The 23,515-nt window shown below is 38.6% G+C and overlaps 1 protein-coding gene across 2 annotated transcripts in view; it reads left to right on the top strand.

Annotated features, from left to right (window-relative positions):
• CFTR (CF transmembrane conductance regulator) overlaps positions 1-23,515 on the top strand; it is a 140,858-nt gene that overhangs the window by 44,009 nt on the left and 73,334 nt on the right. The window contains exons 6-10 of one of the 2 annotated variants that reach the window (XM_075208975.1): positions 9,751-9,914; positions 14,896-15,021; positions 20,171-20,204; positions 22,804-22,896; positions 23,265-23,444. In XM_075208975.1, coding sequence (XP_075065076.1) covers positions 9,751-9,914; positions 14,896-15,021; positions 20,171-20,204; positions 22,804-22,896; positions 23,265-23,444 — 597 coding nt within the window. Of the gene's footprint in view, positions 1-9,750; positions 9,915-14,895; positions 15,022-20,170; positions 20,418-22,803; positions 22,897-23,264; positions 23,445-23,515 lie in introns of both variants that reach the window. The other variant, XM_075208974.1, reaches the window with a different exon arrangement.

Raw genomic sequence — 23,515 nt, 5'->3', positions numbered from 1 at the left:
ACTATATAATCATCATCATCATCATCACAATTTATTTATATAGCGCCACTAATTCCGCAGCGCTGCACAGGGAACTCATTCACATTAGTCCCTGCCCCATTGGAGCTTACAGTGTAAATCCCCTAACATACACACACACAGACCAAGAGAGACTAAGGGCAATTTATTAGCAGGCAATTAACCTACCAGTATGCTTTTTGAGTGTGGGAGGAAACTGGAAAACCCGGAGGAAACCCACACAAACACGGGGAGAACATACAAACTCCACACAGATAAGGCCATGGCCAGGAATCAAACTCATGACCCCGGTGCAGTAAGGCAGAAGTGCTATCCACTAAGCCAAAGAGCCAAAGCGTCCAATATTAAAAAATATTCAACTAAAATAGAGTGAAGCTGTGGCTAAATTTCCTCTGAATCGGAAATCCATTGTGCACAGGTGCCACGTTGGCTGATACCATCTTTTAATTTGGCTTTTGCTGCCCTGTATTTGTGCATTCACATTTTGCTGAATCTAGTCTACGACTAGAGCTGTATTGACGATGCATAATTTATTATGTTATGTGGTTGGTGCCGGACTGGGAACACTTAAGAATAAATTCAGCCTGTAAAATGTGCAAAGTTTCTCTACAAAATGTAGAATGAGAGAAATATTGTGCTTTGAAAATTACACTCATCTTTAGTGCCGGTGCTTCAGCTGTGTTAAAATAAAACATTTGACAAAAGATAGTTAAACATTACATATATTTACATTGTTTATCTACAGTTTCCTCAAGCAAAATAGTGTAATTCGGTCAGTAGGTGTAATCTTACATCATTGACATGCTGATATAGCCTGTAGTTAGGTTGAACTGATATAAGGTTAAATTTTCTACGTAAGTTGACACTTCATAAAGTGCAATAAAAATGCCTGTTAATGAATATAAGAGCAATTCAACATACATTGTAACCACTGGGGAGGGTTGAGACTCACTGTGATGATGTATGGTGGATTATATCCTTGTGTTTTTACTTTTATGATTCACAACATTGTAAGTAATTAAGACACATATATCATTTCATAGCAGTAATACATTCGTTGTTCTAGTTCTCTGTGATTTATGAACTCCTCGTAATCTGTTACATTGTTTGTTGTGTAAAGAATTGTGGGAATAGTTTGTTCTGCCATTTACGCTATGCGTATGTTGTCTGGGAAAAGTTAACCTTGGAATCAGCAGGATGTTGTGTCTGCCTGCCTCCTGTGCTCTTTTCCTTTTCAATGTCTTAGTTTACAAGATCTGCTCTTACTGTGACCAGTAACATCTTTGTGTCAAAATAAATGAAACGCACAGGAGGCCCATCAAGATGACGGACACTTATAAACATAGGACAGAAGTTAGGAATGAGGAGACTAAGAGCAGGAAACAGAATTGGGGGCAACAAAATTCAACTTGATTATCTTAGGAAAGCCAATAAAAGCAGTGATTGCACTAATATGTTTGGTAATTAAAGCTGAGCTTGAATGTAAAATGGGAACAAAAAATCTCAAACTATCAAATAATTATTATGTTATTGAACTTACACTGAAGTCAGCACATATATTTTCCCAGTGTGATCTTCTGAAGCTGGAGCCTCAATGCCAGTGCCCTCTATATACCCCAGTGTGATCATCTGTAGTTTCAGTCTCAGTGCCAGTGCCCTATATCTGCCTCAGTGTGATCATCTGTAGCTTCACCCTCAGTGCCAGTGCCCTCTAACTACCCCAGTGTGATCATCTGTAGCTTCACCCTCAGTGCCAGTGCCCTCTAACTACCCCAGTGTGATCATCTGTAGCTTCACCCTCAGTGCCAGTGCCCTCTAACTACCCCAGTGTGATCATCTGTAGTTTCAGTCTCAGTGCCAGTGCCCCGTAACTACCCCAGTGTGATCATCTGTAGCTTCACCCTCAGTGCCAGTGCCCTCTAACTACCCCAGTGTGATCATCTGTAGCTTCACCCTCAGTGCCAGTGCCCTCTAACTACCCCAGTGTGATCATCTGTAGCTTCAGCCTCAGTGCCAGAGCCCTATATCTGCCTCAGTGTGATCATCTATAGCTTCAGTCCCAATGCTAATGCCCTCTATTTACCCCAGTGTGATCATCAATATCTTCAGCTTCAATGCCAGTGCCCTCTATATACCCCATTGTGATCATCTGTAGTTTCAGCTTCAGTGCCAGTGCCCTATATCTGCCTCAGTGTGATCATCTGTAGCTTCAGTCCCAATGCTAATGCCCTCTATTTACCCCAGTGTGATCATCAATATCTTCAGCTTCAATGCCAGTGCCCTCTATATACCCCATTGTGATCATCTGTAGTTTCAGCTTCAGTGCCAGTGCCCTATATCTGCCTCAGTGTGATCATCTGTAGCTTCAGTCTCAATGCCAGCGCCCTTTATTTACCCCAGTGTGATCATCAATATCTTCAGCTTCAATGCCAGTGCCCTCTATTTACCCCAGTGCGATGATCTATAGCTTCAGCCTCAATGCCAGCACCCTATCTACCTTTACCTTAGTGAGTAACTAAAACTGAAAATAATTTGCTCAATAGTATTCTGAGTTTAAGATACTGCTTTGTTAAAAAGTAAACATGAATGGAATATCCCAACACCAGTAAAATAGCAGAAGCAACATCCCATTGATTGTATAGCATAGCTTAAATTATGCTGATATAACAATAAAAGCTCAAATGGTAGAAAACTAACTGGCCACATCCATTCTTCTGATATATGAGTCACAGAGGCCGCTCCTAAACATCTTTGTAAAGATGGCTATTTTCAATAAAGGAATGGGATACAGGAAAGATTAAAGTATAAAAATATCAATTATATCAGGTATCCTAATTATACCAGTTATACACATGCTTTGAAATACTGTGTATTACCATGCAATAGTTAGCTTTCTAGAATTGCTTGCTTGCAGCTTTTAGCAACCCAACATATACAGCTTGCTGCAGTTAATGCTTTCTTTCAAGAAGCATCAATTTATTACTCTAATAAGGGAAAATATATGTTGCAATAGTAGTTGTACAGTTGTACATACTTTATATACAGTGTATTAATTGGAGTAGTCAAAAGTATAGACAATAATAAACATAGTGGATATAGGTAGCGGAAAAAAATTGGAAACAACTGGGTAAATGAGGGATACCAAGCATATTAAATGCACTGTGCTTCCAAACAGGTATGGCTCATGCACTATTTAAGCAAATAATGTCACAGCTTGTTCAGGGTAATGTCTATAAATGCTGGAATGGTTGCCCTGGTTGCTTATACATATCTGCAGGAATTCAGTGTATATAAAAAGGGATGATTGTTGGGATGCATTTGGCAAGAGCTTCGGTGACCAAGGTAGCTCAGCTAATGTTTCACGAGCAACAGTGTCTAAGGTGATTTCAGCATGAAACTCAGAGGTAAAAACATCATCAGCGCAGTGCAAGGCAAAACAAGCGAACAACTGCATATCAGTTGCCTGCAGATTTTATCCTGTGGTTTGAGCAGCCAGTTTAATAAAAAACGGTCCTATATTAACATTACAGAGCAGGATATCATAGTCAGGTTGCAGAGGATAAATTGCTCATTACACACGGCAATGCATGTTTGCAGGTTCAGTGTTACAAAGAGAACATGACAGGTCATTATTCAGAAGCTCAGAGGTCACAGCTCTGTTCTCAGAGGAGCGATGCCAACTTCTGCCCCTGGTTCTGGTAGTTCCTTTATATTGACTCATTGTCTTTCCCCCACCCAGGCTCAATTCCCACCATGACCTCTCTATCGTTGTTAACAACTCCACTATCTCCTCTGTCACCCAACTCTGCTGCCTAGGTGTCGCTCTCGACTCCTCTCTCTCTTTTGCCCCCCACATTCAATCCCTTGCCCAAGCCTGTCGCTTCCAACTCCGTAACATTGCCCGCATCCGTCCCTTCCTCTCTCAAGATGCCACCAAAACTATCATCCATGCTCTCATCATCTCCCGTCTCGGCTACTGCAACCTCCTCCTTGCTGGCCTCCCCTGCTCCCGCCTTGCCCCCCTCCGCTCTATACTCATTGCGGCTGCGAGACTCATCTTCATCTCACGCCGCTCCTCCTCTGCCTCCCCTCTCTGTCTTTTCTTACACTGGCTCCCCTTCCCCTACATAATTCTTTTCAAACTCCTCACCACCACTTACAAGGCTCTCTCTCAGTCTACTGCCCCTTACATCTCTAACCTCCTCTCCATTCACACTCCCGCCCGCTTCCTGCGCTCAGCCAATGATCGCTGCCTCTCCTCCACTCTGATCACCTCTTCCCACTCTAGAATCCAAGACTTCTCCTGTGCTGCTCCCCTTCACTGGAACGACCTCCCTCGCTCCATTCGTCTCTCACCCAATCTGTGCTCCTTCAAGCGGGCTCTTAAAACTCACCTGTTCCTTAAGACCTACCAACCATCCACTTAACCTCTCACCTCTTCTGGTTCTCCCCTGCCCCCTTTCTCTCTCCCCGTTGCTTCACTGGCTCCCTTATGTACCTGATTCTGTTTACCCTCCCTTAGGATGTAAGCTCGTATGAGCAGGGCCCATCTTCCCTCCTGTCTCCATACCTGTTCTTCCGCTCCGTCTCTACTGTATCTGCCTGCCTGGAGTTTCTGAAGAACTGGTACTTTGTGTTTATTGTTCTGTACTGTCTTACCCTGTATAGTCTACTGTTTGTACCATGTACGGCGCTGCGGAAACCTTGTGGCGCCTAACAAATAAACAATAATAATAATAATAATAATAATAATAATAATAATAATAATTGTGGTGTACATTTTCTATTAAGACAAGGTCAATGTTAATATGTATATAATGGGACTGAGAAACCATCTTCACTAAATGTTCTAGCATTTCCTGGATGTATATCTGAAAATGATCTATACTTACACCAAACATCATGTTCTAAGTTTACATTATGGAGAAAACAGGTGTATTCTCTATTCTCCAAATCAGATCAATTAGTCACTTAATTGACTCACCTACATTTCAATTGATGGGTCTCCCTGTTGTGTTTGCTTCTTTCGATGACTAAAACAAGGAAAAGAAAGAGACAAAAAAACTACAGTAAAATCAGCTAACCTAATGACACAGCCAAAATATATTTGTAAAAAACATATTTTAAAATACACAGTGCTTTAGTTTATTAATATGTTATTATTATTTCCAAAACTAATTGTATATATAGGTACTTTTTCCAAATATAAAACCACGGATTTATTCTAACGTACGTTTGGATATTGATCTACATTAAGTTGTGTAGTTTTCAGAAGAATAATTGAGCATAGTTTTATTGTACTAGTTGGGTTATCTCTTGCAGTCACCAATTGTGTATACAGCATATTTCAAAATCTAACAATACTTATATACACTTTCTGGTCTGTACTGCTTACTTTGTCATACATCCAATATTGATAATATTATGTAAATTTAAAAGATTTATTTAAGGTTGTGAAAATGCAAGTAAAATGATAGTTTATAGAGCGTATAAAATCTCTCAGTGCTTCTTTTAATGCTGCTGTTGTTTGGTTTAAGACTATTATGTAGTGATTATTGTAGAAATGAACCATGTCTAACCTATGAAACTTTTTCACACAGCACGTTCTATGAGTCTTCTGTTACATTCTTAATGTAATATTAGCATGTTATGTTGGCAGGAACAATAGTAACTAACATCACTCTATAATTAACCATTAAACAGATGATAACAGCTCCACTAGTCTCTAATATCCCCAAGTATTGAATTAGAACACCTTACACGATCAACAATTGTTCATCATTACTTCAGTGCCAATCAGCAGGGCAAGGCATGTAGCAGGAACAGTTAAAATACACTGAAATATTGATATATATATATTTCATAAAGAGTCAACGTAATGTGTTATTTTCCGCATTGTTGCCTGTTCGTCATATCTGCAGTTTAACAGTGCAGTCTGTGTCCCTGTCCTACACAATTAAAATCTGACCTAATTGGGCCAGATTTGATCTGGAATTATGGAAAACAAGACTACCTTACACGTGTGCCAATGGGAATAATTGGCTGTGTTTCTGCAGCCAGTCTGGTGACTGAATGGAACATTTGGGGTCAGCGTCACACATAGTCAGTCTAAATGGCATAACAATTGTTTGCCCATTGTTGGCATTTATGTTCTAAAGGGGGAAACTAATGCAATGGCAATACACAACTGGAGGCCATTTACTATGGCCAGACAATGTACAGCAGCTTTAAATATGCAATTCTCCATTTCCTATATCATTACACCTGCTTCTCCCTGAGCTTATGCAACCAAAATACCTATGTGCGCAAATACGATGGGCCTAATAAATTAAGGCAAGGAAAGCAAAAAAAATGGAGTAATTTTGAACCTTGGGAAAACCATGTTGTATTGGAGGGGGATGCAATTTAAAATGTAGGGACAGATTTATAGTTGAGGTAGGGCATGTCCTTGATCAACTTTAAATTTCAGTGTAAAAACCTATTAAGTATTTGTGTGCTATATGACAAAACAACCAGTATTTAATTTATGTGCCAAATAATAAACTAATTAACACCCCTTGCATTGTAACATGGTTTGTCCAGGAGAAAGTTTACTCCTTTTTTTTCCTCACTTTCCTTAATGAATCAGGCCCAATGCCTTCTTTGAAGATAAACACATAGATGCTGTATAATGGAAGAGGATTTGGGGTGTACTAGGCATAGGTAGCTATACACAACTATGTACCTAAAAGAGAGCAAAGCCATGGAGGCAGATGTGTGAACCTAATAATTAATCAAACTAAAAGAAAATGTGATTGGACACATTTGGGGCAGTTCTCTTTCTATGTAGCAGATTGCAGTACTTTTTAGATATATTATTACTATTATTATTATTAATTTTTATTTATAGGGCGCCACTAGGTGTCCGTAGCGCCGTACAGGGACAAACGAGATTACAATACGAGGTGAGACAGCACAGTACAGTAAACAATAATCACAGTAACTCAGTGAGCTCAAAGCTCAACCTATTTATGAGTGGTCCAGAGCGGTTGTAATTGTATTACCGATTACGACCATTCCGACAAGTTTCATACCTCCAAAAAAAAACCGATGGCAGAAAAAGACAAACTAAATCGAAGTAGACTTATCTGAAATATGAAGAGGCAGATGTCCGATGGCACCGCAGGCTGACAGGCAGTACACTTAGCCTGCGAGGTGCAGACATTGCCGCTTTAAATTAACATTCATGCAAGTCGTGCACACGTCACACTGAAATTCCGGAGAGCTGTCCAGTCGGAATCACTGCCTGTCAGTCTGCGGTGCCATCGGACATCTGCTTCTTCGTCTTTCAGGTATGTCTGCTTCTATTTAGTTCGTCTTCAACTTCGGATATTATCTTGTGTCAAGTAATTGCATTTTCAATTGACATTAAGAGGTATATTTACTAAATGGGAGTTTGAAAAAGTGGAGATGTTCCTATAGCAACCAATCAGATTCTAGCTGTCATCTTGTAGAATGTACTAAATAAATGATAACTAGAATCTGATTGGTTGCTATAGGCAACATCTCCACTTTTTTTTAAACCTGCAGTTTAGTAAATATACCCCCAAGGGACATTAACAGGTGGGGGAAGGGCTTGTATCTGTGTGTCAAGATGGTGATGTCTAAAGGCCTGCAGAGTTTTGCATTTTCCAATTGAAGGAGCTGGGCAGATTGTGACCATGGTTCTATCTGTGTAGAGTTTGTATGTGCTCCCCGTGTTTGTGTGAGTTGCCTCTGGGTGCTCTGGTTTCTTCCCAAGCTCCTGATAGGTTATTTTTTATGACAAAATTAACCCTAGTGTATGTGTTAGGGACTGATGTGAATGGTTAAATATACTTTGTATAGTGCTGTGTAATATATAAGCACTATAAAAAAGTGAATAATATTCAAACGCTCAAAAGAGACTAATATAATAAAGACAGTCCCGATGTCCCTTTCACTTTCATGACTAATTTAAGTAATATAAAGATGCTGGAATGAGCAGTATTTTAGAAGAAAAGTCTGAACATTTTATTTAATGTAGTGGTCTGGTATCACTAGAATGAACTTGAAATTATATGTTTGTACTCTTTTAACCATACATATTTCCAACTGCACTTGTAATCCCACAAACAAAGATACAGACTGAGGGGTTAGTTTCAAAAACTGGATTGTGGGTGTTCACCTATGTATGCGATGACGAATAAATTACTGCATTTGCCCAAATAGAAATGTACAGCAGGACTGCATTCTGTACGTTCAGAAATGACCCTCACTTTCAGAAAGTGCCATAATTTAAAATGTATTCTTAAATATAACCTTTAGAAACACACAACTAATAGCTGTCTTGTAAGGGTAATGTTTTGTGCAAAAGACTGTTCCTCAGTCTCAATAGCTTGTCACATTTCATTATGCTGCAAAATTAGTATGGCATTAGTATTATTGCTAGTTATAGTCCAAGTAGTCTCAGCTGGAGCACAAAAATGTAGTAAGAATAAGTTGCTTATTTAGAAGCACAGTTATTGCAAATCAAGTAAAGCAAAGAACATTATAAATTTGTAATTTTATTGTTATAATATTGTTTAAAAACAACACCCTATAATTAAATTATTTTAAGTATAAAACACATATGCCTCTAAGGGTGGATTTAAAGGCTTTTTAAACTTTAGGCCTGTCTAAATTCAGTTCTTCTAACATGAACTGAGATCATTGCAAAATGCTGGATGCACAGTAATGATACTTTGTATCCAGCATGTTTACTGATAAAAATGTACTGATAAAACGTTCCTTTCTTAGGTCTTGTTTGCTAAATTTGTACCTAATAGTGTCATCTGTCACTGCTACAGTATGTATCTTTTTTTTTACCAGGCTCACCTTAAACCACCCAAGTGTTTACAGATTAAAGAACTTAATTATTTGCCATCTTAAATTCAATTGAAAATACACTTGTCAGATACAGGTTAAAATGTTACTTCTTAAATGCTAGTTGCTAGTTAGTTAGTTAGTGAAATGCTACTAGTGTGCAAATGGACCAGAATTATCTAAAATTTTCCTTACATGATATAGAAACTACTTATTCCAATTTAGTCTAATATTCAGATGAATATGTTAGACTATTTAAAATGTATTTTACCAAATACATGTTTATGAGCAGCCTGTACTTTACCTAGCATTATACAAACTGAATACAACATGTGGAATTTAGATACATATCGCTAACTTTTGTACAATTAACATCCACCTTCAGTTTTCTCTGAAACATAGATCTTATGTTGATGCTATTTCCACTATGTGACACTCAGAACTTCTTTAGCTAACTTCAACTTATGCATTTTAATATTACAACAGGTACTAATGAAGGAGCATGGAATAAATGAATAATAACCGCCGAGTGATTTTCAGGGACATTTACAATTGTAAATCATTTTGCCAAGTGCCCAGTAATACTTTTCTTGTCCAACATACTGGATGCAGCATAAATGCAGATAGATTTAGATTGGTTTTAGTTAAAATAATGTTGAGCCTCATCTATCACAACCTTATTTTGTAGCATTTGAAATTTGTATTTTTATTAAATGATTGTGGAGACGTCATATTAAAATCTCACTTAGTTTCCATAATGTTTCTTTTGCAGCTATAATCTGTAAAAACAATAAAAATCACTTATATAGAGGTAAAATCTGCAATTTCTATTATTTTCCTATTAACCTAAATCCTGCCTTGACTTGATAGGGCCTGGCCCTGGCTCATTATGTCTGGATTGCTCCACTACAAGTGCTACTTTTGATGGGTCTAATCTGGGACTTGCTACAGGCCTCAGCTTTCTGTGGTCTAGGCTTCTTGGTTATTCTGGCACTGTTTCAGGCATGGTTGGGAAGAAGGATGATGAAGTACAGGTAAGAATTCACTTTCTTTTGTTAATGCCTTGTGATATACACTATGAAATGTATTAATAGTAATACCAAATATTTGTGTTCATTGTAGAAAGTGCATATTTTACAGTGGTATATATATATTGTTATACTTGCCTGTTGGATCACATAAAATTAGCTACAATATAGCGTTTCTTCTTATCTGTACCTTGTGTCACAACGTTATAGAAACCACACATGTTTGAATTCCACTAAAAGACCCCTGATAAGTTTAATTAGCAGCTGAGCCTGACAATTTAACTGCAATAATGTATATCAGTTGTGTTGTCCATATTCCTACTAGAGCTGGTTTCCAGGAATAGATTTATCTAACTTTTTTCCACTCAGAAGTTGTGGGGAGAGCAATTGACATTTATCAATGGAGTCCGTCCAATGACAAGAAACAGTCTCTTGTTGTGTCTTCTTAGCTTATGAAATGTTTTTGCCAACAGGGTTTAGTGCCATAATTTTAACATGTGATTAAATATAGGATAATGTACCGTCCTATGGTAATTATACCTAAGAGTGTGCTGAGATGGCTAAGGAGCATGCCTCCATGTGCATAGATGACCTAGGAGAATGTTCAGATGTGCAGAGATGACCCAGGAGTGTGCCTATCTGTGCAGAGATGACCAAGGAGCATGCCTCCATGATTGGAGATGACCTAGGAGTGCGACTAGATGTGTAGAAGTGAACTATGAGTGTGCCTAGACGTGCAGAGATGATCTAGGAGAATGCCCAGATGTGCAGAGATGAACTAGGGTAGTCCTCAGATGTTCAGAGATGTCTTAGAAGTGTGCCTAGATGTGCAGAGAAGAAGTAGGGTAGTCCCCAGATGTTCAGAGATGTCTTAGGAGCGTGCGTAGATGTGCAGAGAAGAACTAGGGTAGTCCCCAGATGTTCAGAGATGTCTTAGGAGTGTGCCTAGATGGCCAGAGAAGAACTAGGGTAGTGCCCAGGTGTGCAGAGTTGACCTAGGAGTGTGCCTATCTGTGCAGAGATGACCTAGGGTACTCCCCAGATGTGCAGAGATGTCCTAGGAGAATACATAGATGTGCAGAGATGAACTAGGAGTGTCCCTATGTGTGCAGAGCTGACTTAGGAGTGTTCCTTTGCGTGCAATGATGAACTAGGAGTGTGCCTTTGTGTGCAGAGATGACCTAGGAGTGTGCCAATGTGTGCAGAGATGAGCTAGGAGTGCGCCTATGTGTGCAGGGATGACCTAGGAGTGTGCCTATGTGTGCAGAGATGAGCTAGGGGTGTGCCTAGATGTGCAGAGTTGACCTAGGAGTGTGCCTATCTGTGCAGAGATGACCTAGGGTACTCCCCAGATGTGCAGAGATGTCCTAAGAGTATACATAGATGTGCAGAGATGAACTAGGAGTGTCCCTATGTGTGCAGAGCTGACCTAGGAGTGTGCCTTTGTGTGCAAAGATGAACTAGGAGTGTGCCAATGTGTGCAGAGATGACCTAAGAGTGTGCCAATGTGTGCAGAGATGACCTAGGAGTGTGCCAATGTGTGCAGAGATGACCTAGGAGTGTGCCTATGTGTACAGTGATGACCTAGGAGTGTGCCTATGTGTGCAGAGATGACCTAAGAGTGTGCCTATGTGTGCAGAGATGACCTAGGAGTGTGCCTATGTGTACAGTGATGACCTAGGAGTGTGCCTATGTGTGCAGAGATGACCTAAGAGTGAGCCTATGTGTACAGTGATGACCTAGGAGTGTGCCTATGTGTGCAGAGATGACCTAAGAGTGTGCCTATGTGTACAGAGATGACCTAGGAGCAGAGCCGGATTTAGACCTCATAGGGCCCTAGGCAGGATACTGTTTTTGGGCCCCCTCCCTGAAACACTCCATAGCACTATATTTTTGCAGCCTACCATATACCCCTATAGTTACGCAGAAGTGAAAGCATGTGCAGCCAAAGGAGGTGGGGGTGTGGCTTGCCTCTTTGGGGGCGTACCTAACATGTGAAAAGAGCAAGGCCACCCTGCTGCAGAAAAAGGCACCCCTAAATAATTACCGAGCAGTCCCGTTTTTTTAAGTAGTTGGGTCAAAACAACCTAATAAGTATTTAAGTCAGGACAGAAATATTAAATATTAATATTAAATTAAGTTGTTTGCAAAAATAATATGCATAAATCCAAGGATGTGCCCTTGTCACTTTTGTCCCTCAATCATCACACTATGCCCATTTATTGCCACTTTTGTCCCTTCAAAATATCACCTCTGTGCCCCTTCACTGTGTTACCTCTGTGCCCCTTCACTGTGTCACCTCTGTGCCCCTTCACTGTGCCCCTTCATTATCACCTCACACTATGTGCCTCCGTTTTACTTACCTGTCTTTTTCTCTTTTGTATTCCACTTTTCTGTCTTCTGGTCTTCTTGTCTTCCTGTCTTCTTTTTTCTCCACCACGCAGCTCCTCGGTTAGTCCTCACACAGTGGCCGGAAACAGACTTTAAAAAAAAAAAACAGTCACGTGATCGCATGACAGGTCCCAGCAGTCTCTCCTCCTCTCTGTTTCCCCTGAATGAGGAGGAGAGACTGCCGGGACCTATCATGCGATCACGTGACTGTTTTTTTTTTTAAGTCTGTTTCCGTCCGCAGTCTCTTTTACTATGTCGGCGGACAGAGAGGGATGGCAGGCGGAGGGGAGCACTTCTCCGCCTTGCCTACCCCGCTCACTGCCAGTCCTGTCTGGGCCCTCTGGGGACCGCTAGGCCCTAGGCAGTTGCCTAGGTTGCCTAGCGGGAAATCCGGCCCTGCCTAGGAGTGTGCCTTTGTGTGCAAAGATGAACTAGGAGTGTGCCAATGTGTGCAGAGATGACCTAAGAGTGTGCCAATGTGTGCAGAGATGACCTAGGAGTGTGCCAATGTGTGCAGAGATGACCTAGGAGTGTGCCTATGTGTACAGTGATGACCTAGGAGTGTGCCTATGTGTGCAGAGATGACCTAAGAGTGTGCCTATGTGTACAGAGATGACCTAGGAGTGTACCTAGGAGTGTGTCTGGATATACAGAGATGCACTATCAGAAAGTATAAACAGCACATTAAACTCCAACCTCTACTACTTTAGTATCACCTCTTACATTATATAATCTTCTCAGTATTTTACCTGAAATACTTTTCGTTTTAGCCTCATTCCTGGCTTATATTAAACACACACAAAAGTGTATATATTACATTGTTCAGATTATGCCTGGAAATGAGCTTATCCAGAGAAATGCAATGTGGAGGTGCAAATGGGTCCCATTAAAAGTATAGGACTACAACTGAAAATTGACAGCTCTGAGTAGGTGCAAAATTGATGTGCAAAGTGGAAATGACTGTGTACCCCTCCGCATGGCAAGAAATGAACTTCTTTATCTCATAGCAGTAATCTCACTCTGGAAAATGAGATCTGGTTCCATATAACAAGGTGTATTGATGCATCTGCTCTGCACTTTACTGGGGACAACTTTCTTCAACTCCTCCCGTCTAGCTTCTCCTTCACAAATGTTGCCATCTTTCTCTGTAGCCCAAACACCTCAGCAGCAATCTAGATGCAGTTGCACAAAGTGAAGTGCATGGTGGGTCCATAGCTGCTTTAGCTCCATGCAGTGATTTATTCTCTTTGTACATGACTATCACAGACTGACAATGGCACACAGAAAGACATTCACACATATTAAAGTAATTGTATCGTTTTCAAATAAGCATTGCCCAAGCGATTGTATTGTGTTTCTAACGCACAAAGTGATTTATTTTAGCAGATGTGAAAAGTTAATAGTTCAATACATGATTATAATATAATACAGTACAGTACAGCCAATACCAAAAGATACATACATACCGCTGCGTTCGCATGCGCTCGCACTGCGCTCCCACGGTACCAGTGAACAGTAGTTCACCCTTGAATACTGTGGTCATAGTAGACTGAAGACTGGGAGCGCAGCTATGATTATATATACATTCAGTGTTACAGAGAGAACAATGCAGTGGCGTAGCTTGCTTCCATAGGTCCAGACTTCAGGTGGGTCCAGGGTAAACAGGTCATAGGCTAGTTCAAACAACCCCCTCAAAGGCTGAGGTCAACATTCCAGATGATTCTCCCACCCAGAAACCAGTTACAACTAGTCCATTAGCATTTTACAGTCTGATATCAATCTGACAAGATAATGCCTAACATCAATAACTAGAGTATGCAATATGCGATCTCTTCGGCGATGGAACCGGACAGCTGCTGATGAATAGGGAATTAGAATGTAATCAGACATGACACATTTCCTATAACCTGAACCTTAAATAACACTGAAGTGTACATATAATCATAATATATAAACTAATGATAAACTAAATACTATCTGCTCATAAATTACTGTGTAACGGAACCAATATGAATATGAATTATATAAATAACTAAATGTTGTAATGCGAGTGTGTACGTGCGTATTTTACCGAGCGATCGCAGTATGCCACGTGTAGCGTGCAATCGACCACTAAAACAATATTAACCAATATACTTTTGTTCATCCAATTATACGACTTCGACACACATGATGCCCTTCCCACCCCCACCGGCACTTACCATTCTCGGTGCTCTGGTGTGGGCCAATCTGAAGCCAGCACACATGGCTACGGCACTTCTTGAGTCCCAGGATGTGCCTTTGTCACTACACAGGTGACATCCTGTGCTGCTGCCATGACCAGAGGCACATTCTGATATCACAACTCACCAATTATACAAATATTATTTACAGAAGTGTCATCAGACTCAGTCTAAACTTGACATATTTGCTTTATATGCTTTGTAGTGTATGTGCCACTAATAAGTAATGTGTATTTTGTGCAAACAGTTGAATACTATATTATGTGTCTATTAGTGGAGTTAACAATGAGTGTTAAAAATATTAAGATTGTATTATTGTGTATTATGTCATCAACTGCTTAAATATTCATAATCCTTACATTATTATCTTATAGAGACAGGAGAGCAGGAAAGATCAATGAGAGGCTTGTGATCACATCTGAAATTATTGACAACATACAGTCAGTGAAAGCCTACTGCTGGGAGGATGCCATGGAGAAAATAATTGAAACAATCAGGCAGTAAGTGTATGCCTGTCAATATAATGACATCACATAATATATTCACAAATGTTAGCTTAATAATCATACTATATTGTGAAAAGTTAACATGTGGTATCATACACCATTCCCCACTTCATATATTGTATGAAAAAAATCCTATACTCTCATTCTAATGCAAACATTAGTCTAATTACTTAAACTTTTCATAACCCCTTCAGTTCTCATACGTCATTTGTCAAAATACTGCCACATATGAATTTCTGTATCATATCTGCGGTAACATCTTTACATTCATAAATAAATGAACTCAATAGATCACTCTAACAAATGCTATATCTATACCCACAGCAGTTTTAACCAACACCAGATGGGTCATTGTTGCAGTTTGTTGCTGTATCCTAAGGGCTCGTATACATGAGCAGTTTCTTGAACTGCGTTCCAAACAGAATGCAACTCCAGAAAACCGCTGGAGAAATATTGTGGCATAGAGATGAATTGATCTCTATGCTGCACTGCCTCTGCTCTCCACAGTAGTATACAAGAATTGAAGGTTTGCCTTGACTAAATTACGCCAGCAGCATTTTGTTTTGTTACTGTGTGGTCAACAGAGGAAGCACAGCATATAGATCAATAGATCTGTGTGCTACACTATTTATTCTGGTGTTTTCTTAAGTTGCATTTATGGGGATGAGCCCTAATAATTGTACAATTCTATGATATTCAGCAAATTAACTTGTGTACATTGAGGAATTATAGGAGTGTCAATATGTCTGTTTAGGGTGAATAATTTTCTTATCAGAAAATGCAAATATACACACTAAAGAGATAAAAAAGGGGAACAATGTAAACCGCCATAAAGGAGATCATTACAGATAAACACAATGACCTTGGGGCAATAAATAACAGCTACAAATATACAGAAAATACATATGGTATCCCACTGAACTCACTGACTGGCATAGGTTAGTGCACTGAACATTGTGTTCAACCACTATTGGGGAAAGTTACATCATGGAAATTGAAATAAATTCAATCAAACTTTTCCAGCTGTATGTACACATTATAACCCTTAACAGCAAAGAGAAAATAACATTTATAAAAGTTATTAACAATTCAATTACTAAAATACCTGGATTGGACAAGTGATTATACCCTTACAGTAATCATTATAAACTTGCACAAGTACATACAATGACCTTCCAGATCACACAACAGGCTAATTGGCCACCACCTGACATCAGTTGTAGTGGTTTTGATTTCTTCAGAATAAAACTGGCTGTTCCTTGAGGAATCCACTACTAGCAGTGCATGGTAAGGCAAAGAATTCACCATGGTTGGAAAGGTGCTTTCAAAAGGGCTCCGGGATAAAGTGATGGAAAGGCACAAGTTATGAGAAGGATACAAAAAGATTTCAAAGGCCTTTACTCTCCCTCTGAGGACTGTTCAAAGCATTATTAAGAAGTGGAAAGTGTATGGTACCACTAAAACCTTGCTTAGATCGGGCCATCTTTCCAAACTGGATAACAGAGCCAGGAGAATATTGATTAAGGAAGCTATGGCCAATGGCAACATTGAAGGACTTACAAGTCTTTATGTGACAACTACCTCACAGGCTTTACACAAAGCTGCCCTTTATGGCATGGTGGCAAGTATGATGCCTCTTCTAAAAAAGTGCCACATTCAGCCTCATTTGTAAAAAAACACTTGGAAGATTCTGATACCATGTGGTAAAAGGTTGTTTGGTCAAATGTGACCAAGATAGAACTTTTTGGACTGAACTCCATGCAGTATGTTTGGTGCAAAGTAAATATAACACACCACCCAAAACACACCATACCTTCTATGAAGCATGGTGGTGGCAGCAGTATGTTGTGGGCGTGTTTCTCTTTGTCAGGATTGAAGGAAAGATGGATGCTGCCAAATACACCCAAATTCTTTAGGAAAGCTGCTGCACACTGCTAAACAGCTGAAGATGGGCAGGTGGTTCACCCTACTGCCAAGAAAATAATACAGTGGCTTAAGGATAGGAAGGTGACCAAGTCAGAGCCATGACCAAAATCCAATAGAAAATCTGTGGATGGACTTGTAGAATGAGAAAATATTCCAAAATCAAGGTGTATAAAGCTGACATATACAAACAGACTGGTGGCTGTGATGACAGCTCTACAAAGAACTAAATCAGGTGACTGATCATTTTTCCAACCCTATTACTCTAGTTTTTCATTTTCTATTCATTCTCAGAACTATTGCCTTTTTGTGTTAGTTGAATGTTGTATGGGGAAATGTGTAAATATAACTGGAAAAAAGTTTAATTTCATTTATTTCAATTTCTATGGTGTAATGTGACAAAATGATTTTGACAGGGGATGATGCTTTTCTATATTTGTTTAAAAAAAACATTTTTGTCAACACTTCAAGGGCAGAGATCTAATGGAAACATAATACCCAAAGTAACATGAAAACAGTAAACATAATAAAAGATATATGAATACAACAAAGCGTAGTAACATATGCATGGAGAGTCATACGCTAGCAATTGCAGCTAGCGCGGGTATAGTTACAAATTCCATGTGTGTGAGTGAACAAACAGCAGAGGATTAGGCAGACATGACATCAGGGTCGTATGGGTTATACAGGTATGAGACAAAGGGTAGAAGGGACCCTGCCTGAGAGTTCTTACAATCTACAGACATCCCTTTGACTTGTAATTTTTCTCTGACCCTGTTATTTTTCAAGTGTGGTTGGATGATCAACTATGAAATGTGCACTGTTTGATTTAACAATATTGTATTACATTTCTCACTATAGGAATGGTTTATAAAGTAATAAAGCACTACAAGATTTTGCTGGGTGTCAACTAAAGAAAAGTTTAGTGTATCTATGGGATTTCTGTTACTTAGCAAACCTACTTACCTAGCAAGATGCATCTATAGTACACTGTGCATATCTATACTGTTGTTATTTTCATTCACTTATACATTACAGAGAAATAAGATTAAACATTTACAAGTAGCATGGGCAGTATCTACAGCTGGGCACATGTGGTGATTTCGTCAGAAAATGTGGAAGTCTCAATTTGCCCTTAATCATTATTTTGTATGAGGTCCCCAAAGTTCAAAAAATGGCTGACACCATCTAGTTTTTTTAATTGTCTGGTGGCCACATCTGTTATGTAGGTGGTCATCGGCTGACTAAATAATGTGGAACCATGGGAACTGGCCATTCAACCTTATCACTAAACTGGTGTACCTGTCCAATTTAGCCACTGACAATTGGACAAGTAGACACAGATACAGTTTTTTGTCAATCAGGCCAAACATATAGAATATAACGATTTAATAATTTAGTGTGGCAAGCTTTATAGGATTAAATTCTGAATAATCGCTGTACGTTCTTCAGTAATCAAATGTATTAAACTCTATAGCAGATAATCTATACAAAATAAATCCTGAGTTCAAATAAACCCATTGAAATAGGTGTTACTCTAGCTCAAGGTGTCAAATAAAATATGTCATACAAAACTTGTCAACAGAAGGTGTCAAGTTGTTGGAACCTCATAGCTTAGTTTAGAATTTGTTATGCATAGCTCATCCAATTGGCTATCTTGGGAAATGTTAATATTTGCTTTTTTCTGTTTTGATATTGTATTCAATAAGCTGTTCTGCTTACATTTATATGGTCTATGATGAGATTACATGGTGTGAACCATAACATTTGTCTGTGTAAATGTGCTAAAGAGAATTGTGTTTCATTTTGTTGTTTCATTAATTTTGTGTACTGCCAATTACAATTTTATTTGCATTTGAAGGAATACTATAAGAAATATAAAATTTGTAGCTACTGATTTTTTAATTGTATATCATTATATACTATATAGAAGAATAATAAAAACAAGTTGACTTCTAGTGCAATCATTTTCATTCAGGTCAGTGATATAAATATTTTGTGCTTAGTACAATATAGCCCTGTCCCGTCATCTCAATTGTGCAAGAGAAAGCCGCCCCAATCATGTAATGCACCCATACACCATTGAGGAGTACAAACACACACGCAGCATAGTAATGATTAATCTTATAACCTTGCCCTAACTCCTCCTTTGGGCACTCCCGGCAGATGGCATTGCAAAGTGATAGAGCGGAGGTGGAAATGGAGGAAAGACTGGAAATGTGACCCTCTTTCATCCATATTTGCATTAGTAGCTAGACCCTATAACATTTACCTCTGCCAGTTAAGGTGTGACTTTAAAGTGAAATGCTAAGGATTGTGTTAGAAATACATTTTTTTAATTGCAACTGAAAGCAAGTAACAAGCGCCTGATTCATTAAGACACGTTTATGCCAATGATGCCATCTTTTGCATAAAATCACCCTCTGTGCTCATCCAGAAATGAACCATACACCAGAGAATGCAGCAACATGTAATTCATATTTTAGCACAAAGGTCCCTGACAATAGCCTACAATTTCAGTGGCAGAAAGGGGAGGGGATAGGGTGTATGTGTTGGGTACTAAACGCCGACTTCAGAAAACCCGACAAGAATTTCCCTGACATGACAATAGCGATAGTCTGCTTACTTAATCAATGTACAGTAAGGGCATGCCAAGCTCTGTGCACGCAGCAATGTCCAATTCAACTTTGGGCATCTCATAGGTACTTGTTTTTCTGATGTATCACTTGCACCAGCTACTGATCTGGTGTAAGTGCTGATCGCTAGTGATGACAGTTACATATAAGAGCTAGACCGTGTGTATGCATTCAGGAGCAACTGTAAAAATGCATTTTTGTACAGTAGACATTCATAATATCCTAACTTTTTTAAATGTTTTGTTATTAATGACTATATTATTTATTAACAAGTTACATAAATTAAATAGGTTTTTTTTTTGGGGGTGGGGGGGGGTTGTTGTGTGCATTCTTTTGGGAAATTATATTCCACATGTGTATTGGATGTATCCTGCAGTGCATTGTCTGTAAGAGCAGAGCGAACCAAGACCCGTATTAATCAACAGATGTATTTTACATCCGCTCCGGATATGCATATGTCCGATTTATGTGCGTTTTTAAAAAAACAAACAATAAGTTTGTTTTGCTCACCTTAATGAATCAGGCCCTAAATGTATAACCAGTATGTGTCTGAAACTCACTTATAACTGTTTGTGTTTACACAGGACTGAATTGAAGCTCACCCGAAAAGCTGCATATGTGAGATATTTCAACAGCTCTGCCTTCTTCTTCTCTGGATTCTTTGTCGTGTTTCTTTCTATACTTCCCCATTTACTTACAAATGGGATTATTCTCCGAAGAATCTTTACCACCATATCATTCACCATTGTGCTGAGAATGACTGTTACACGCCAGTTTCCCTGGGCTGTGCAGACCTGGTATGACTCTATAGGAGTTATAAATAAAATACAGGTATGCCCATTTTATATACTAATGAGTATCTCCAACACCGTATCCACCTTTCTGAACACTGAGATTCAAAATCTGGTAAATAATACAGAATATTAAATTATACAATAATGGTTAGCCAATATATATATATATATATATATATATATATATATATATATATATATATATTTATATATTTATTTATATATATATATATATATATATATATATATATATATATATATATATATATATATATAACGTTATCTGTATTTAAGGCAGCAATGATATAAGTCAATGTACCAACTTCTAATGTTTGTATGAAGAACATTTTCAATACATTTCAACATGTAAACCAGTTTACAAAAGGTTTAGCATGTAAATAAGTTTTTTTTTCAAAATTCAACATATAAATAAGGTAAACAAAACAAAAATTCCATAATGTAAGAAATGTAAGCAAGTACTGTTATTGTAACACCATGTAGGCCTCCATTTTGAGTAGACATTGAACGTTAGACAGACATGTCTGCTTTACGCAGTATTTTCCCATTAATAAGATATCCAGCCCTTCACATACTGGTTTATATACACTTATTGTATATGCGCTACATTTATGTTTATTATTGTCCTGTGAGAGCATGCCTATACATCATTTTACATATGGTACAACATTTTTCTTGTGGTCTTCTTCTTATTCAATTGTCACTTACTGTAATGAAATATTGTTCAAAGTAAACAGATGAAAATATTTCACAGCACAAAACCATTTTCTCCATATATTTAAAACATTTACTACAGCAAGTTTTACTTTACAATCCTATTTCATATATTATTTTAGAGTAGCCAGTTATTGAGCTTTTAATGTGTTTTTCGTATAATTCATTAGTTTAGTGGGTTACTAAACTTAAAAAAGTTACTCCCAAATCTATTTATTAATATTAATAAATACATACATAAAGGTTATCATACCCTGACAGATCATCATATAATTTTATATAGTATATACACTAGAATTTACAATATGTAGGTAATCACAGGCAATTGTCCTCTTCAATAAACCAAGTTAGTGTTTGAAAGTCTCTATGTAGTATCATTCAATTGAATTACTCTAAATAAATCTAAAGTACACAGAAAAAAAATCCTGTTTTATCTCAAATATGTGTAGTTCCAATAAGTCCTAGAACTTTCTAATTATTTTATATAAATATAAATTACATTTTAGAATGAGGGACTTTAATCGTTACGTAAATGATTACATATAGCATGCTAGGGTAGGTCCCCTATAGTACATAAATGACAGTCACACCCAAGTATTCAGTCATGAGAGAAATGAAGACGATAGGAGAAATGAATGCATACTGCACACACAATTGTCTGGATTGTACACTCTCATGGCCAGGGTCTTCTCCTCACATCTCATGCCTGCTCCTTCGTACAACCTTCTTGTCATGTCTTAAGCTGAAACCTCCGTTACCCCATGCTATTAATGCTAGCTTAAGATGATCCATGTAGGCATTATTATGCCTTAAAAACTCTTAAGATAGCATTAGCTTTCCTTTTCAATGGAGTCCAAAGGTCTCCGTCGCTGCTGGAGAAGACGTTGTGGATCGATCACCGGGTCCCAACGATATGTGCATGTGTGCCCTTAGCTGTACACGTACAATAGCCACACAGGGGTTACTTTTTCCTTTTGCCGGCAGTGTTAGGCTGTCTGTTAATGAGTTTTTAGTTAGTCTAGGAGGGGTTTTCACCAGGGCTCGCCAATTAGCATTGGCATGGTCATTTCAAGCGGCAATACATTTTGTATCATTGTGGTATACAGTGGTAGGCAACCTTCACTTACAGTCACCCAGTCGATCTTATAAAAATGGAGGCAGCCAACATCTGCATCACATGACATCCTCTGCACAATGCAGAAAGGTCACACGGCATACCCACGTTGGAGCAAGTGCACTGTGCTCTCCCTCCTTCCTCTGTGCAACCCCTTTAATAGTTGGTGGTCTATATATGCGACCCGTAACCTCTTTCATGTTGCCCCTCACTGCTCTACTAAGAGATTAGTAAAGTTAGCACATTTTGTTCCAAAGGTACAAATTTCATTAATTCAATTGCTCAAAATTGTATTTATGTTTTAAGGTTAGATTTGATGCTCTGCCACAGATATTGATATCAATTTTTCATGCTATATGCAAGTGCTCTCTGGATTGTTTGGTGTACATTACACACCTCACCATGCATAATATGGTGCTTCAGGAAAGCTCAGGATCTGATTGACAATACCTTCAAAATAGTGGTGCTAGTAGGATGCCATAAACAACATTATTAGAATGATAGAGCATGCACATGTATTTGCATTGTTGTGGGGAAAATACTTGTTGCTTAAACTCTACTTGAATATGTTCAACAGGATTTCTTGCAAAAAGAAGAACATAAGTCACTTGAGTACAACCTGACAACCACAGAAGTGGCCATGGAGAATGTTACGGCTTCCTGGGATGAGGTCAGTATATAGTATAATTCTCCTCCTGTCAAAACAATTTGGGTGATTTTAGGAAAGCTAAGTAAAAAGAAATCTGGAGTAAAAAGCAGAGTTATCTGAGTGTTCCAGAATTGTGGTGATGAAATCATAGAAACATGTCCCTTCTTACCCCAGCTCTTCTTACCTTCATGTTATACATGTCCTCCTATACCTGTTATAAAAGCAGTTATCTGAGTGTTCCAGCATTGAGGTGATGAGATCATAGAATCATGTCCCTTCTTACCCTAGCTCTTCTTACCTTCATGTTATACATGTCCTCCTATACCTGTTATAAAACCACATGGAGGAAACTGGCCAGTGTATCCTTCATTATTTCTATATCCATACAGGGGATTGGAGAAGCTTTTGGAAAAGCCATGCTTGAAAATGGAGGCAACCCAACTAAGGAGGACCCAAACCTGTTCTTCAGTAACTTCTCGCTCCATGTTACCCCTGTGCTTTATAACATCAATTTTAATCTTGATAAGGGACAGCTGCTGGCAATTGCAGGTTCTACAGGGTCTGGAAAGGTAATCACTTTTATGAATTTATTATTTGTATCATGTATTGTCTTTAGTACCGTAACACTCAATACTACTGT

The sequence above is a fragment of the Mixophyes fleayi genome, chromosome 4 (genome assembly GCF_038048845.1).
Source record: "Mixophyes fleayi isolate aMixFle1 chromosome 4, aMixFle1.hap1, whole genome shotgun sequence".
Classification (NCBI taxonomy): domain Eukaryota; kingdom Metazoa; phylum Chordata; class Amphibia; order Anura; family Limnodynastidae; genus Mixophyes; species Mixophyes fleayi.
The sequence above is the reverse complement of the archived record's forward strand: the minus strand, read 5'-3'. Positions and strand labels throughout refer to the sequence as shown.